The 19,420-nt window shown below is 40.6% G+C and overlaps 1 protein-coding gene across 4 annotated transcripts in view; it reads right to left on the minus strand.

Annotated features, from left to right (window-relative positions):
• Nucleotides 1-19,420, minus strand: part of LOC126284120 (uncharacterized) — a 424,622-nt gene that overhangs the window by 165,580 nt on the left and 239,622 nt on the right. The window contains exon 1 of one of the 4 annotated variants that reach the window (XM_049982815.1): nt 5,536-5,762. The exons of 1 other annotated variant lie outside the window; for it this stretch is intronic. In XM_049982815.1, the coding sequence (XP_049838772.1) occupies nt 5,536-5,644 (109 nt within the window). In that variant the 5' untranslated portion in view covers nt 5,645-5,762. Of the gene's footprint in view, nt 1-5,535; nt 5,763-19,420 lie in introns of those variants that run through there. 2 more of the 4 variants (XM_049982834.1, XM_049982842.1) reach the window with 2 other exon arrangements.

A 19,420-nucleotide genomic window follows, 5' to 3' on the forward strand; every position in this document is an offset into this window, starting at 1 on the left:
ATCTCTTCCTCCCCATCTCTATGTTCATTTTCTCCCTCTTCCTTTCTATCTCCTCACCCCCCCCCCCCCCCCCCCCCCCACACACACACACACACAACCTCACCACTCTCTGAATTTGTGCTTCGTTAACTGGTGTTGCAAAGGGAACCTTCATTGGGAAATGAACTCACTTAAAATGGATGATTACAATGGTTGGTATGATTGGTATGTGCAACGAGAGAGACTTCTTCAGCTGCTGGATCTGTTGGATAGTAGCTACAATGGCAGTATCTTGCACAGTTTTAATCTGTGAATGGGTGAAATTATTAAGATTTAGCTAAGATTTAGCACCCATAGTGGTATTTTAATCATAAGCTGATAAGCTATAAATATAAGTTTCCTGTTTTCTCTCAAAATGAACTGCGAAGAATAAAACAAAGCAGCACATTGTGTCATGTTGTTTAAAATTATAATGGTAAAGAATACACACAGGGCATACAATTAGTCAAATGGTTTAAATGCCTTGATATTATAGACAAAGTGACTGCGAGAAAGAAATCTAACTGCGTATCTTCACAGCACGGCACAGAATTTGCGTTTTCACAGTCAATCTTAACAGAAAACCTGTATATTGTTGTTTAAAAAAGTATACAGCCTACGTCCATCTGAATGTGTATTAGAGTAACATGCAAAAATCTGAAGTACATAAATCAACAACTTCTTGAGATTTTGCTAATATTATTTGCTACATATATTTAAAAATATATAGTGTCTGATTGTCCAAATTTTAATACTGTATCATGTGAAAATTTGAAGTAACTCGCTGAAGAAATTTTCAAGAATTTTGCCTACAACATTTACTCTTTATATATTACATGTGTGTTTATATATGATATATACCTAAAAAATATGTAGCCAATGTCCATCTGAAACTTTATTAGAGTGTAATTTAAGGAAACTGGCGTTCTACGGATCGGAGCATGGAATGTCAAATCCCTTAATCGGGCAGGTAGGTTACAAAATTTAAAAAGGGAAATGGGTAGGTTAAAGATAAATGTAGTGCGGTGGCAGGAGGAACAAGACTTTTGGTCAGGTGACTACAGGGTTATAAACACAAAATCAAATAGGCGTAATGCAGGAGTAGGTTTAATAATGAATAGGAAAATAGGAATGCGGGTAAGCTACTACAAACAGCATAGTGAACGCATAGATACGAAGCCCACACCTACTACAGTAATACAAGTTTATATGCCAACTAGCTCTGCAGATTACGAAGAAATTGAAGAAATGTATGATGAAATAAAAGAAATTATTCAGATAGTGAAGGGAGATGAAAATTTAATAGTCATGGGTGACTGGAATTTGAGTGTAGGAAAAGGGAGAGAAGGAAATGTAGTAGGTGGTTATGGATTGGGGCTAAGAAATGAAAAAGGAAGCCGCCTGGTAGAATTTTGCACAGAGCACAACTTAATCATAGCTAACACTTGGTTCAAGAATCATAAAAGAAGGTTGTACACATGGAAGAACCCTGGAGATACTAAAAGGTATCAGATAGATTATATAATGGTAAGACAGAGATTTAGGAACCAGGTTTTAAATTGTAAGACATTTCCAGGGGCAGATGTGGACTCTGACCACAATCTATTGATTGTAGATTAAAACTAAAGAAACTGCAAAAAGGTGGGAATTTAAGGAGATGGGACCTGGATAAACTAAAAGAACCAGAGGTTGCACAAAGTTTCAGAGAGAGCATAAGGGAGCAATTGACAGGAATGGGGGAAAGAAATACGGTAGAGGAAGAATGGGTAGCCTTGAGGGATGAAGTAGTGAAGGCAGCAGAGGATCAAGTAGGTAAAAAGATGAAGGCTAGTAGAAATCCTTGGGTAACAGAAGAAATATTGAATTTAACTGATGAAAGGAGAAAATATAAAAATGCACTAACTGAAGCAGGCAAAAAGGAATACAAACGTCTCAAAAATGAGATCGACAGGAAGTGCAAAATGGCTAAGCAGGGATGGCTAGAGGACAAATGTAAGGATGTAGAGGCTTATCTCACTAGGGGTAAGATAGATACTGCCTACAGGAAAATCAAGGAGACCTTTGGAGATAGGAGAACCACTTGTATGAACATCAAGAGCTCAGATGGAAATCCAGTTCTAAGCAAAGAAGGGAAAACAGAAAGGTGAAAGGGATATATAGAGGGTCTATACAAGGGCGATGTACTTGAGGACAATATTATGGAAATGGAAGAGGATGAAGGTGAAGGTGAAATGGGAGATACGATACTGCGTGAAGAGTTTGACAGAGCACAGAAAGACCCGAATCAAAACAAGGCCCCGGAGTAGACAACATTCCATTGGAACTACTGACAGCCTTGGGAGAGCCAGTCCTGAAAAAACTCTAGCATCTGGTGAGCAAGATGTATGAGACAGGCGAAATACCCTCAGACTTCAAGAAGAATACAATAATTCCAATCCCAAAGAAAACAGGTGTTGACAGATGTAAAAATTACCGAACTATCAGTTTAATAAGTCACAGCTGCAAAATACTAACACGAAGTCTTTACAGACGAATGGAAAAACTAGTAGAAGCCGACTTCGGGGAAGATCAGTTTGGATTCCATAGAAATGTTGGAACACGTGAGGCAATACCGTCCCTACAACTTATCTTAGAAGCTAGATTAAGGAAGGGCAAACATACGTTTCTAGCACTTGTAGACTTAGAGAAAGCTTTTGACAATGTTGATTAGAACACTCTCTTTCAAATTCTGAAGGTAGCGGGGGTAAAATAGAGGTAGCGAAAGGCTATTTACAATTTGTACAGAAACCAGATGGCAGTTATAAGAGCCGAGGGACATGAAAGGGAAGCAGTGGTTGGGAAGGGAGTGAGACAAGGTTGTAGTCTCTCCCAGATGTTATTCAATCTGTATATTGAGCAGGCAGTGAAGGAAACAAAAGAAAAATTCGGAGTAGGTACTAAAATCCATGGAGAACAAATACAAACGTTGAGGTACACCGATGACATCGTAATTCTGTCAGAGACAGCAAAGGAGTTGGAAGAGCAGTTGAACGGAGTGGACAGTGTCTTGAAAGGAGGGTATAAGATGAACATCAACAAAAGCAAAACGAGGATAATGGAAGGTAGTCGAATTAAGTCAGGTAATGCTGAGGGAATTAGATTAGGAAATGAGACACTTAAAGTAGTAAAGGAGTTTTGCTATTTGGGGAGCAAAATAACTGATGATGGTCGAAGTAGAGAGGATATAAAATGTAGACTGGCAATGGCAAGGAAAGCGTTTCTGAAGAAGAGAAATTTGTTAACATCGAGTATAGATTCAAGTGTCAGGAAATCGTTTCTGAAAGTATTTGTATGGAGTGTAGCCATGTATGGAAGTGAAACATGGACGATAAATAGTTTGAACAAGAAGAGAATAGAAGCTTTTGAAATGTGGTGCTACAGAAGAATGCTAAAGATTAGATGGGTAGATCACAGAACTAGTGAGGAAGTATTGAATAGGATTGGGGAGAAGACAAGTTTGTGGCACAACTTGACCAGAAGAAGGGATCGGTTGGTAGGACATGTTCTGAGGCATCAAGGGATCACCAATTTAGTATTAGAGGGCAGCGTGGAGGGTAAAAATCGTAGAGGGAGACCAATAGATGACTACACTAAGCAGATTCAAAAGGATGTAGGTTGCAGTAGGTACTGGGAGATAGAGTAGCGCAAGATAGAGTAGCATGGAGAGCTGCATCAAACCAGTCTCAGGACTGAAGACCACAACAACAACAACAACAACAACAACAACAACAACAACAACAACAACAACAACAATGTAAAAATATGAAGAAATTAAGTAAAGAATTTTTGGAAGTTATACAAGGTGTTTCACAATTCATGTTGTGCATTTTTAGTCTTGGACTTAGTAAATTAAGTTTTACATAGGAGCCCACATCTGGAGATGTCATCCAACAATGCTAGAGAGTGTCAAAATTATAGGCAACAGCGCCGGTACATGTACATATACACAGGTTGACTCCATGATGATGTTACAAACTTTCTAGGATGATGGAGAAGGATAAATGTATCAGTTTGAGGCAAGGGTATATACAGGATGATTTAGTGATAATGTTACAAACTTTCTAGGGTGATCGAAAAGGATAAACTTATCAATTTGAGGTAAGGGACCTTGAACCAGAAGCGAACAAGTCAAAAGTTTGAGGTGAAAACTGTTTTGATACCTCCGACATTGTAATACATGTACCAGTACTGTTGCTGCTAAGATTATGGAGTAGGCAACTTTCAAAGATGGTACTATGGAGAGAGATATGTTCATCTTCACTACTGTGAAACACATCTCTTCTAATGAACAAATGCTCACAGCTGTTGAGGTATGCATTTTAGAACTCATGTTAACTGGACATTTAATCTTGTTTTGGTCCATACTACTAACTCTCAAAGTTGCCTACCCTACAATTTTAGCAACAATAGTACCAGTACTTGTATTCCACTGTCAGAGGTATCAGAATGGTTTTCGCTTAGAACTCTCGACTCAATCGTTTCCAGTACAGGGGCCTTATCTCAAACAGATACATTTATCCTTTTCCATCATCCTAGAAAGCATATTCAAGAAATCACACTGAATATACATTCATTTAAAGGTGCAGCATCTATAATTTTGGCACTCCATAGCATTGTCGGATGACTTTACTGGACATGGGTTCCTGTGTAAAACCTGAACTAGTAAGTTCTCTCTACAACCTCTACAAATAGAAGGCAATCTCGTGGAATATCCGTGAACGTATTTTTCTTTTTGTGATATGGTTCACGTGCTTCCAAAAACGCTCGTTGGATCTACAGAATGAAGTAGAATATATGCAATTTAAAAAGGGAATGAAAAGTATAGTCAACGTTAAATACATTAGGCCCTACAGTACAATTGGTGAAGTGGAATGTATGACACTGGACTATCAATGATCGATGTAAATGAAATGAAACACACAAATGCTGATGTTTAAAGAAAGATAGTGAATTAACACTGGCGAATTATTTTAAACGGGGGTTTTCTTGAATGAATATCAAAATACGCAAACAAATAATTGTAATGAAATACACGCGCCGGTAGTAATTTTGTATAAGCCATACTCTCGTGAAGACGTGATGCTGCTGTTAAAACAAAGAGGCTCATTATGGCAAGATAAAATTAGTAATTTAAATGTACATAAATACCATAAGACTACTTCAAATTTCAAAGTCGCAACATATTGATGGTCATTAATAAAATTACTTCGAAAATTATCGTAAAGTATACAACATAAAGTAACTGAGTGTTATTGTATAGAACCGCACTGAATAAACAAGCCATGTAGTTACGATAGCTACAGTCAACCTACAACTGGTTGGCTAATGCTTCTGTGCCTTAATGAACTAACCAACTGTGCCAGGTGGTCCAAAGTTACAAATTGCTTTATTTCAAATATTCTAAGTTCTATCTGAAAGCCTGTCAACACGAATAATTCATTGCGAATGCCCTTCCGTCTGCTTATTTGAACAACTTACTTTCATACTGCTGCTTCCTGTAGGATTGAATTACATGCGCCGGTAGTAATTTTGTATAAGCAATACGTTCGTGAAGACGTGATGCTGCTCTTAAGAAACACAGACTCATTATGGCAAGATAATATAAGTAATTTAAATGTACATAAATGCTATAAGACTACTTCAAATTTCGAAGTCGCAACCAAACAATAACAATACCACACACTGTCTTATAAAAACATTAACTGCGATAGGGCATTGTTGGGATAATATCTTTGATCTCCATACATACAGGCGTCTAGTCCTTGAAAACGCTCAATTACCTCTCAAATAGATGCATATCTCCACAGTAAGACTAACTACGATCCCTTGTGAGTAGGACTGCAACAAGGAGGTAAGAGGTTCGTTTGAGAAGTTGGCAGCTGACTCACGCCCATACACAGAGCTGAAGTCACGCATGAACAACGCCTTCTGCTGCCACTGGCTACTTGGGGTGTGCCTGTTAGCGTTGTCAGCTGCAAGCAGTAAGATGCTTCCCCAAAAAATATTTCTAGCGCGTCCAGGCTGCCAGGTTCGCGCAAGAGAGAAACAGTCAGAGTTGAAAGCGGGGATAGTCTCCACTCGACACGTGTTTAAGTTCCGCAAAATTACTGTTTTCACTTCATTTACACCTCTCGCGTCAAATGAAACCAACAAGGATTTCTGTGGTTGGGAGATATCAAGTGAATCAAAATACATTTACAGACTCACGGAAGACTAAAATATTTATTAGTTTCTGTTTTTAGATTTCATTTCCACGCAACTGGCAATCAAGCCTTTTACATTAATCGTCTTGAACAAAAATGAAGTTAATTTTTGTTACTTTTCCAAAGAAATCTGACTTTTATGACTCTTTTCTTCAGAGGCAGTTGGTTTCTTTGAAACGAAGTGTTTCATTCTGCACTATTGTCTAGTTTCAACTGTTGTTGTTGTTGTTGTCTTCAGTCCTGAGACTGGTTTGATGCAGCTCTCCATGCTACTCTATCCCGTGCAAGCTGCTTCATCTCCCAGTACCTACTGCAACCTACATCCTTCTGAATCTGCTTAGTGTACTCATCTCTCGGTCTCCCTCTACGATTTTTACCCTCCACGCTGCCCTCCAATGCTAAATTTGTGATCCCTTGATGCCTCAAAACATGTCCTACCAACCGATCCCTTCTTCTAGTCAAGTTGTGCCACAAACTTCTCTTCTCCCCAATCCTATTCAATACCTCCTCATTAGTTACGTGATCTATCCACCTTATCTTCAGTATTCATCTGTAGCACCACATTTCGAAAGCTTCTATTATCTTCTTGTCCAAACTAGTAATCGTCCATGTCTCACTTCCATACATGGCTACACTCCAAACAAATACTTTCAGGAACGACTTCCTGATACATAAATCTATATTCGATGTTAACAAATTTCTCTTCTTCAGAAACGCTTTCCTTGCCATTGCCAGTCTACATTTTATATCCTCTCTACTTCGACAGTCATCAGTTATTTTACTTCCTAAATAGCAAAACTCCTTTACTACTTTAAGTGTCTCATTTCCTAATCTAATTCCCTCAGCATCACCCGATTTAATTTGACTACATTCCATTATCCTCGTTTTGCTTTTGTTAATGTTCATCTTATATCCTCCTTTCAAGACACTGTCCGTTCCGTTCAACTGCTCTTCCAAGTCCTTTGCCGTCTCTGACAGAATTACAATGTCATCGGCGAACCTCAAAGTTTTTACTTCGTCTCCATGAATTTTAATACCTACTCCAAATTTTTCTTTTGTTTCCTTTACTGTTTGCTCAATATACAGATTGAATAACATCGGGGAGAGGCTACAACCCTGTCTCACTCCTTTCCCAACCACTGCTTCCCTTTCATGCCCCTCAACTCTTATTACTGCCATCTGGTTTCTGTACAAATTATAAATAGCCTTTCGCTCCCTGTATTTTACCCCTGCCACCTTTAGAATTTGAAAACGAGTATTCCAGTCAACATTGTCAAAAGCTTTCTCTAAGTCTACAAATGCTAGAAACGTAGGTTTGCCTTTTCTTAATCTTTCTTCTAAGATAAGTCGTAAGGTCAGTATTGCCTCACGTGTTCCAACATTTCGACGGAATCCAAACTGATCCTCCCCGAGGTCTGCATCTACCAGTTTTTCCATTCGTCTGTAAAGAATTAGCGTTAGTATTTTGCAGCCTTGGCTTATTAAACTGATAGTTCGGTAATTTTCACATCTGTCAGCACCTGCTTTCTTTGGGATTGGAATTATTGTATTCTTCTTGAAGTCTGAGGGTATTTCGCCTGTCTCATACATCTTGCTCACCAGCTGGTAGAGTTTTGTCATGACTGGCTCTCCCAAGGCCGTCAGTAGTTCTAATGGAATTTTGTCTACTCCGGGGGCCTTGTTTCGACTCAGGTCTTTCAGTGCTCTGTCAAACTCTTCACGCAGTATCGTATCTCCCATTTCGTCTTCATCTACATCCTCTTCTATTTCCATAATATTGTCCTCAAGTACATCGCCCTTGTATAAACCTTCTATATACTCCTTCCACCTTTCTGCCTTCCCTTCTGTGCTTAGAACTGGGCTGCCATCTGAGCTCTTCATATTCATACACGTGGTTCTCTTCTCTCCAAAGGTCTCTCTAATTTTCCTGTAGGCAGTATCTATCTTACCCCTAGTGAGATAAGCTTCTACATCCTTACATTTGTCCTCTAGCCATCCCTGTTTAGCCATTTTGCACTTCCTGTCGATCTCATTTTTGAGACGTTTGTATTCCTTTTTGCCTGCTTCATTTACTGCATTTTTATATTTTCTCCTTTCATCAATTAAATTCAATATTTCTTCTGTTACCCAAGGATTTCTAGCAGCCCTCGTCTTTTTACCTACTTTATCCTCTGCTGCCTTCACTACTACATCCCTCAGAGCTACCCATTCTTCTTCTACTGTATTTCTTTCCCCTATTCCTGTCAATTGTTCCCTTATGCTCTCTCTGAAACTCTGTACAACCTCTGGTTCTTTCAGTTTATCCAGGTCCCATCTCCTTAATTTCTCACATTTTTGCAGTTTCTTCAGTTTTAATCTACAGGTCATAACCAATAGATTGTGGTCAGAGTCCACATCTGCCCCTGGAAATGTCTTACAACTTAAAACCTGGTTCCTAAATCTCTGTCTTACCATTATATAATCTATCTGATACCTTTTAGTATCTCCAGGGTTCTTCCACGTATACAACCTTCTTTCATGATTCTTAAACCAAGTGTTAGCTATGATTAATTTGTGCTCTGTGCAAAATTCTACTAGGCGGCTTCCTCTTTCATTTCTTAGCCCCAATCCATATTCACCTACTATGTTTCCTTCTCTCCCTTTTCCTACACTCGAATTCCAGTCACCCATTACTATTAAATTTTCGTCTCCCTTCACTATCTGAATAATTTCTTTTATTTCATCATACATTTCTTCAATTTCTTCATCATCTGCAGAGCTAGTTGGCATATAAACTTGTACTACTGTAGTAGGTGTGGGCTTCGTATCTATCTTGGCCACAATAATGCGTTCACTATGCTGTTTGTAGTAGCTTACCCGCATTCCTATTTTCCTATTCATTATTAAACCTACTCCTGCATTACCCCTATTTAATTTTGTGTTTATAACCCTGTAGTCACCTGACCAGAAGTCTTGTTCCTCCTGCCACCGAACTTCACTAATTCCCACTATATCTAACTTTAACCTATCCATTTCCCTTTTTAAATTTTCTAACCTACCTGCCCGATTAAGGGATCTGACATTCCACGCTCCGATCCGTAGAACGCCAGTTTTCTTTCTCCTGATAACGACATCCTCCTGAGTAGTCCCCGCCCGGAGATCCGAATGGGGGACTATTTTACCTCCGGAATATTTTACCCAAGAGGATGCCATCATCATTTAATCATACAGTAAAGCTGCATGTCCTCGGGAAAAATTACGGCTGTAGTTTCCCCTTGCTTTCAGCCGTTCGCAGTACCAGCACAGCAAGGCCGTTTTGGTTAATGTTGCAAGGCCAGATCAGTCAATCATCCAGACTGTTGCCCCTGCAACTACTGAAAAGGCTGCTGCACCTCTTCAGGAACCACACGTTTGTCTGGCCTCTCAACAGATACCCCTCCTTTGTGGTTGCACCTACGGTACAGCCATCTGTATCGCTGAGGCACGCAAGCCTCCCCACCAACGGCAAGGTCCTTGGTTCATGGGGGGAGGAGTTTCAACTGTTCTATCAATTTCAGTTGTACATTTTTATTTTCTGGCACATATGGCATTGAGGCATAATAAAGAACCAAATATGAGATAATGCAATACTGGCGTCCCGAAAACAATACGAAAAGCTTGAAACTAGATATATCAATGGAAATCTGGATACACGAATGTGCTCTTTAAGCTGAATTATCCATTTTAGTAAGATTTACGAAATTACTATAGTCTTAGAGTATTCTGTAATATCCTGTTTCTTTTATGACATGCTGTAAGATTTCTAAATACTATACACATACGCACATAATTAAATGTTCAGTTCAAGATGACTAAGCAGGCAAATTTGGTGAGTAGTAGTGAATACAATACTTTGTTTGAAATATAGTGACAGCTTTAGCAGAATTTTACAAATATGCATTCCCTAAAACACACTGTTTTTCGTAAACAAATCATGTTTCAAAATTACCTCATCTAGGCTTGACACTATTTCTTAATTTGTGTTGTGTGCATCTTTAATTAACAGGATGCCATTCTGTACTCAATTATCATGTAGGTAAACAAAGAAATGAGTTGTCATTACGTCACAAACTTGAAGCCGAAGTCCACCATCTTGAGTAGCTTAAACATTAGGTTCACCAAATTCATACCTCGACGGTTCACCGTGGTGATACTGCCCCTCGACGTCACTCTGACCTGCCCATGTCCAGCTTTGACGTGTTGGCTACTTTGATTGTGTGGATAATTAGTTGTTTCATAAAAAATGTCAGCTTGCACTGTTTATGGATTTACTAATCGATCCGATCTTAATCGAAACTTTAAAAGAATCACATGTTATTTATAAGTGGAACTGTTCAAGAAATATTTTCTTCTATATATATGAATTATGGTTGCGCAGTTTACTTATGTTATAGTGGTTTTGCCTCCATCATTTGACTTTAGCTTTGCCTTACTTTCCTCAAGGTCCATTCTTTCTCTCCTTGCCTGTGTTTTTCATTGCCTTTCAAATCGCAAACGCTCCGATATCCGAGCCACACTCTCTCAATGGTCTCATTCCCACACAACACACAGCTACGTAACCATGTTGATTGCTGGGGCAGCATCTAACGCCCTAAATTTATCGCGGTGATTATTATTCATTATTCACATGTCCACCGCCTTTTGTTTAAAACAAAATGACTAGAACTGCAGGAGATAACGGCCATGTGTGTGTGTGTGTTTTGTGTGCAGGATTGTACCAACGTGTATGTGTGCTTCGTTTCGTTTCTGAAGAAGGTTTTGTCTGAAAACCTTTGTGAACACTCTTTTCATCGTGCCTGCCTGCTACTTGGCATGTGAGTAGCGATCTATCGTATTCACACTATACTTATTCCCTCATGATCTTTGTTGTTCATTGCACTTCAACATGAACAATGATGTATAACTACAATATTAGAGGGAAAAAAATGACATTCACTACGCCACATTAAGATTGTAGCACAAGCAGGGTTTCACAATGTTTCAGCCAAAAGTAGGATCACTTACTCTTTGGTGTAAAGTGCCTGGCAGACAGCAAAATAAAATATGAAACTAAAGAGAAAACTAACTAAACAAACAGATTTTTGCCTTGTTACACAAATTTTATTACTTATACTGTTAGAGTTGACACAGGTGAATTAGTAATAGTGAGTAAAACACATTTAGTGCCAGTAACTATATTCGCACTCCTAGGTAAAATACATTGAACACAACAACCAAGGAACATTTAATTACATACGTAAAACTGAGAGTGTACAATAGCACCAGGGAGGTCTATTATATTCCACATTATGCACTTTGCCGCCGTTTCACACGAAATACACTCCTGGAAATGGAAAAAAGAACACATTGACACCGGCGTGTCAGACCCACCATACTTGCTCCGGACACTGCGAGAGGGCTGTACAAGCAATGATCACACGCACGGCACAGCGGACACACCAGGAACCGCGGTGTTGGCCGTTGAATGGCGCTAGCTGCGCAGCATTTGTGCACCGCCGCCGTCAGTGTCAGCCAGTTTGCCGTGGCATACGGAGCTCCATCGCAGTCCTTAACACTGGTAGCATGCCGCGACAGCGTGGACGTGAACCGTATGTGCAGTTGACGGACTTTGAGCGAGGGCGTATAGTGGGCATGCGGGAGGCCGGGTGGACGTACCGCCGAATTGCTCAACACGTGGGGCGTGAGGTCTCCACAGTACATCGATGTTATCGCCAGTGTTCGGCGGAAGGTGCACGTGCCCGTCGACCTGGGACCGGACCGCAGCAACGCACGGATGCACGCCAAGACCGTAGGATCCTACGCAGTGCCATAGGGGACCGCACCGCCACTTCCCAGCAAATTAGGGACACTGTTGCTCCTGGGGTATCGGCGAGGACCATTCGCAACCGTCTCCATGAAGCTGGGCTACGGTCCCGCACACCGTTAGGCCGTCTTCCGCTCACGCCCCAACATCGTGCAGACCGCCTCCAGTGGTGTCGCGACAGGCGTGAATGGAGGGACGATTGGAGACGTGTCGTCTTCAGCGATGAGAGTCGCTTCTGCCTTGGTGCCAATGATGGTCGTATGCGTGTTTGGCGCCGTGCAGTTGAGGGCCACAATCAGGACTGCATACGACCGAGGCACACAGGGCCAACACCCGGCATCATGGTGTGGGGAGCGATCTCCTACACTGGGCGTACACCTCTGGTGATCGTCGAGGGGACACTGAATAGTGCACGGTACATCCAAACCGTCATCGAACCCATCGTTCTACCATTCCTAGAGCGGCAAGGGAACCTGCTGTTCCAACAGGACAATGCACGCCTGCATGTATCCCGTGCCACCCAACGTGCTCTAGAAGGTGTAAGTCAACTACCCTGGCCAGCAATATCTCCGGATCTGTCCCCCATTGAGCTTGTTTGGGACTGTATGAAGCGTCGTCTCACGCGGTCTGCACGTCCAGCACGAACGCTGGTCCAGCTGAGGCGCCAGGTGGAAATGGCATGGCAAGCCGTTCCACAGGACTACATCCAGCATCTCTACGATCGTCTCCATGGGAGAATAGCAGCTTGCATTGCTGCGAAAGGTGGATATACACTGTACTAGTGCCGACATTGTGCATGCTCTGTTGCCTGTGTCTAAGTGCCTGTGGTTCTGTCAGTGTGATCATGTGTTGTATCTGACCCCAGGAATGTGTCAATAAAGTTTCGCCTTCCTGGGACAATGAATTCACAGTGTTCTTATTTCAATTTCCAGTCGTGTATATTGTTCACACAATTCCAACAAACCCTCCACCCCTTTGAGCATATATGTTTTGTGGCATGCCTTCCAAGGTAAACCAAATAGTCCTACAGAGTTTTCAAACGTCTCTTTGTCCAAGGGTTTTGTCAGAAGGTCAGCCAACATGTCATCTGTGCACAGGTATTCCACGGCGATGTTTTGTCGCTCTATGTGGTCCCGAATAAAACGGTGCCTTATATGAATATGATTTGTTCTAGCGCTAGTGACATCACTTTTAGCTAGGTTTACTGTCACAGAAGATCGTTATGGGTTCCATTATTAAATTGGGTTCTGTTTCACTTATTAATGTTAGCCACAATGCTTCCTGTGTAGAGTAAGACTACTACATATACTCGTCCTCTACAGTACTCATTACAACAGTTTTTACTTTTGATAGGACCAGGAAATGAAACCTCCCATTAATTTAAAGCAGCAGCCAGTAGTGGAGTGCCTATCTCCCACTTCACTCCCCCAGTCTGCATCGCTGTAGCCTTCTAGATTTGGACTACCTTCTCTACTATGTCTTAATTCGTTGTTTGAAGTTCCTCTTAGGTATCGCAATAACCTTTTCACAGCTCACCAGTTATTTTCCTTTGGATCTCTGCAATATCTGCTGACTTTTGAGACAAATATAACTGACCCCCTACTGCTTCTAAATAAGGAACATTCTTATCAATTCCACATCTGTTTCATTTATATTTTACTTCACTCCTACAGCCATTGGATTAGTTATGGGTTTACAATCACTCATACCCAATTTCTTTGAGATTTTTTCTGTATATGATGATTAATTTATTCTCAGTTCTTACCTCTCTTCATCCTTAGTAATCTGCATATCTAAATAACGTTTAACTTCTCCCAAATCATGCACCTTAAACTTGGTTTGCAGCTGTTTCTTAAAAATTCTCATTTGACTTTTGTTTTCAGCCAGGATAAAGAAGTCGTCCACCAATATTGCAATTATTATTATCCATTCTCTTTCACGTTTATAGTATATACTGGGATCTGCCTTAGATTGCTTCATATTCATATTTATTAGAGTGTTATGTGGACATCGATTCCAGAATGTCCACTCTGTTTAAGTCCATAAATACTTTTTTGCAAACGCCAAATATTTCCCTTTCCGATCTGGTTTTCATAGCTTCTCTTGGTTGAATGACAAATACGAGGGCGAGTCAAATAAAAACCTTAAATTTGTAATAACAAATCGAAATTTCGCGCCGTTATCCTGTAAGTTGGTAAGCGTGCTACAGACAGCGTGCAGAATGGCCTGTAGGTGGCAGCATAGTGTAGATGCACACATACTGTCGTAGCATCAGTATAAAGATGGCTGCCCCACTTGCGACTTGCACCAGGGAAGAACAGCGTTCTGTTATTCGGTTTTTGCATTGTGAAAATGTGAAACCTATTGAAATTCATCGACGAATGAATGTTCAGTACGGTGATGCATGTTTGTCACAGCAGCAAGTCTACGAATGGAGTAGAAAGTTCGCAAATGGTGTGACTTTAGTGGAAGATACTCCTCATCCAGGTCAGGCACAACGAGTTGTGACTCCACAGGACATTGCAGCCATAGTGAAGGAAAACCGCCGAGTGACATTGCAGCATGTTTACAGGTTAGCCATGGGCCAGCACACCACATTGGGCATGATGTGCTCCAGTTTCACAAAGAGTCTGCAAGATGGGTGCCACGGAAGCTGACTCCTGAAATGAGAGAGCGACGTGTTGATGCTTGTGAAAAGCTTGTTCGGCGCTTTGAACGAGAAGGTGATGGCTTCTTGCAAGAATCGTTACTGGAGACGAAACCTGGGTTCACTTCCACCAACCGGAAAGGAAGAGAGCGAGCAAGGAATGGCGCCATTTCTCATCACCAATAGCAAAAACGTTTCGAACAGAACCATCAGCAGGGAAAATTATGCTGACTCTCTTTTGGGACGAAAAAGGCGTCACTTTGGAACATTACATGCCTAGAGGGACCACTGTCTCCAGTGCAGCATACACACATCTAAAAAATCATCTGCGGCCAACAATCAAATCAAAGCAACGTGGATTACTGTCAGCACGTGTCCATCTGCAACATGACAATGCAAGGACTCACACTGCCCGTACAACAGTTGCAACAATCACAGACCTGAATTTTGAGTGTCTTCCTCATCCACCATACTCACCAGACCATGCCCCAAGTGATCTCCATATCTTTGGACCACTGAAAGACGCAACGGGAGGAAAGAAGAGCTGTTCTGGTCAAGAGGTACGCTACGAGGTGCATGAGTGGTTGTGCAGACTACCAAAAGAATTTTTTCTAAAGTAATTTGTGCACTTTGTAAGCGCTGAAGGACTTTCATTGAGCGTGGGGCAGATTGTGTAGTAAAGTGATGCAGCTTTGAACCACTTCTGCACAATAAATGATATTTAAATAAATATTTAATGTTTTCTTTTTACTCACTCTTGTATCTCCTCCTCCAAATTTCCCATTTAAATATGCTGTTTTTCCATACATTTGAATAATTTTTAAATTTTATTTTTCTGCCAAAGCTAAAAATATCTCAATGAGGCATACGTGACTACAGGTGAAGAAGATCCTCTGTAATCTACCCCCTGTTTTTGCGAATATCCTTTAATTACAAGTCGTGCTTTATATCTTGGTGATGAATTTTTAGGGATCTTCAAAGTGAATGCCTGCAATGGCTTCTTATCTGCTGGCATATTTACCCATTCAAAGGTTTTGTTCTTACATAAAGATCCTCCCTCTATCCCTTCTTACCATTCTTGAGAGTTTGTGCCACTCATTGCTTCTTCTGCTGTTGCTGGCTCATCTTTAAGAGACTGGGTTGCATACATTTCAAAATACGGTTATTCTTTTGGTTTTGGTACGTGAGATGAACGCCTTATATTGTTCTCTTCACTTTGTTTGTCCTCAAATAGGGGTAATCCGGGACTAGGTTTAATACTGAATAACAAAATAGCGGGTAAGCTACTACAAACAGCATAGTGAACGCCTTAATGTGGCCAAGATAGATACGAAGCACACGCCTACTACAGTAGTACACGTTTACATCCTAAGAAGCTCTGAGGATGCCGAAGAAATTAAAGAAATGTATGATGAGATGTTGTTGTTGTTGTCTTCAGTCCTGAGACTGGTTTGATGCAGCTCGCCATGCTACTCTATCCTGTGCAAGCCTCTTCATCACCCAGTACCGACTGCAACCTACATCCTTCTGAATCTGTTTAATGTATTCATCTCTTGGTCTGCCTCTACGATTTTTACCCTCCACGCTGCCCTCCAGTACTAAATTGGTGATCCCTTGATGCCTCAGAACATGTCCCACCAACCGATCCCTTCTTCTAGTCAAGTTGTGCCACAAACTACTCTTCTCCCCAATCCTATTCAATACCTCCTCATTATTTATGTGATCTACCCATCTAATCTTCAGCATTCTTCTGTAGTACCACATTTCAAAAGCTTCTGTTCTCTTCTTGTCCAAACTATTATCGTCCACATTTCACTTCCATACATGGCTACACTCCATACAAATACTTTCAGAAACGACTTCCTGACACATTAAATCTATACCTGATGTTAACAAATTTCTCTTCTTCAGAAACGCTTTCCTTGCCATTGCCAGTCTACATTTTATATCCTCTCTATTTCGACCATCATCAGTTATTTTGCTCACCAAATAGCAAAACTCCTTTACTACTTTCAACGTCTCATTACCTAATCTATTACCTCAGCATTGCTTGATTTAAATCGACTACGTTCCATTATCATCGTTTTGCTTTTGTTGATGTTCATCTTATATCCTCATTTCAAGACACTTTCCATTCTGTTCAACTTCTCTTCCAGGTCCTTTGCTGTCTCTGGCAGAATTACAATGTCATCAGAACCTCAAAGCTTTTATTTCTTCTCCATGGATTTTAATACCTACTCCGAATTTTTCTTTTGTTTCCTTCACTGCTTGCTCAATATACAGATTGAATAACTTCGGGGAGACGCTACAACCCTGTCTTACTCCCTTCCCAACCACCTCGACTCTTTATAACTGCCTTCTGTTTTCTGTACAAATTGTAAATAACCTTTCGCTCCCTGTATTTTCCCCCTGCCACCTTCAGAATTTGAAAAAGAGTATTCCAGTCAACATTGTCAAAAGCTTTCTCTAAGTCTACAAATGCTAGAAACATAAGTTTGCCTTTTCTCAATGTAGCTTCTAAGATAAGCCGTAGGGTCAGTATTGCCTCACGTGTTCCAACATTCCTACGGAATCCAAACTGATCTTCCACGAGGTCAGCTTCTACCAGTTTTTCCATTCGTCTGTAAAGAATTCGCGTTAGTATTTTGCAGCTGTGAGTTATTAAACTGATAGTTCGGTAATTTTCACATCTGCCAACACCTGCTTTCTTTGGGATTGGAATTATTATATTCTTCTTGAAGTCTGAGGGTATTTCACCTGTGTCATACATTTTTCTCACCACATGGTAGAGTTTTGTTAGGACTGGCTCTCCCAAGGCTATCAGCAGTTCTAATGGAATGTTGTCTACTCCTGGGGCCTTGTTTTGGCTTAGGTCTTTCAGTGCTCTGTCAAACTCTTCACGCACTACCATATCTCCCATTTCATCTTCATCTACATCCTCTTCCATTTCCATAATATTGGCCTCAAATAAATCGCCCTTGTATAGACTCTCTATTTATGACTTCCACCTTTCTGCTTTCCCTTTTTAGCTCAGAATTGCGTTTCCATCTGAGCTCTTGATATTCATATACATGGTTCTCTTTTCTCCAAAGGTCTCTTTAATTTTCCTGTAGGCAGTATCTATCTTACCCCTAGTGAGAAAGTCTCTACATCCTTACATTTGTCCTCTAGCCATCCCTGCTTAGCCATTTTGCACTTCCTGTCGATCTTGTTTTTGAGACGTTTGTATTCCTTTTTGCCTGCTTCATTTACTGCATTTTTATATTTTCTCCTTTCATCAATTAAATTCAATATTTCTTCTGTTACCCAAGGATTTCTACTAGCCCTCGTTGTTTTACCTACTTGATCCTCTGCTGCCTTCACTACTTCATCCCTCAAAGCTACCCAGATGTGGACTCTGATCACTATCTATTGGTTACGAACTGTAGATTAAAACTGAAGAAACTGCAAAAAGGTGGGAATTTACGGAGATGGGACCTGGATAAACTGAAAGAACCAGAGGTTGTACAGCATTTCAGGGAGAGCATAAGGGAACAATTCACAGAAATGGGGGAAAGAAATACAGTAGAAGGAGAATGGGTAGCTTTGAGGGATGAAGTAGTGAAGGCAGCAGAGGATCAAGTAGGTAAAAAGACGAGGGCTAGTAGAAATCCTTGGGTAACAGAAAAATTATTGAATTTAATTGATGAAAGGAGAAAATATAAAAATGCACTAAATGAAGCAGGCAAAAAGGAATACAAACGTCTCAAAAATGAGATCGACAGGAAGGTCAAAATGGTTAGAGGACAAATGTAAGGATGTAGAGGCTTATCTCACTAGGAGTGAGATAGATACTGCCTACAGGAAAATTAAATACTCTCTTTCAAATTCCAAAGGTGGCAGGGGTAAAATACAGGGAGCGAAGGGTATTTACAATTTGTACAGAAACCAGACGGCAGTTATAAGAGTCGAGGGACATGAAAGGGAAGCAGGGTTGCAGCCTCTCCCCAATCTGTATATTGAGCAAGCAGTAAAGGAAACAAAAGAAAAATTCGGAGTAGGTATTAAAATCCATGAAGAAGAAATAAAAACTTTGAAGTTCGCCGATGAAATTGTAATTCTGTCAGAGACAACAAAGGACTTGGAAGAGCAGTTGAATGGAATAGACAGTGTCTTGAAAGGAGGATATAAGATGAACATCAACAAAAGCAAAACAAGGATAATGGAAGGTAGTCGAATTAAGTCGGGTGATGCCGAAGGAATTAGATTAGGAAATGAGACACATAAGGTGGTAAAGGAGTTTTGCCATTTGGGGAGTAAAATAACTGATGATGGTCGAAATAGAGAGGATATAAAATGTAGACTGGCAATGGCAAGGAAAGCGTTTCTGAAGTAGAGAAATTTGTTAACATCGAGTATAGATTTAAGTGTCAGGAAGTCATTTCTGAAAGTATTTGTATGGAGTGTAGCCATGTATGGAAGTGAAACATGGACGATAAATAGTTTGGACAAGAAGAGAATAGAAGCTGTCGAAATGTGGTGCTACAGAAGAATGCTGAAGATTAGATGGGTAGATCACATAAATAATGAGGAAGTATTGAATAGGATTGGGGAGAAGAGAAGTTTGTGGCACAACTTGACCAGAAGAAGGGATCGGTTGGTAGGACATGTTCTGAGGCATCAAGGGATCACCAATTTAGTATTGAGGGCAGC

Source organism: Schistocerca gregaria, chromosome 1 (assembly GCF_023897955.1).
Source record: "Schistocerca gregaria isolate iqSchGreg1 chromosome 1, iqSchGreg1.2, whole genome shotgun sequence".
Classification (NCBI taxonomy): Eukaryota; Metazoa; Arthropoda; class Insecta; order Orthoptera; family Acrididae; genus Schistocerca; species Schistocerca gregaria.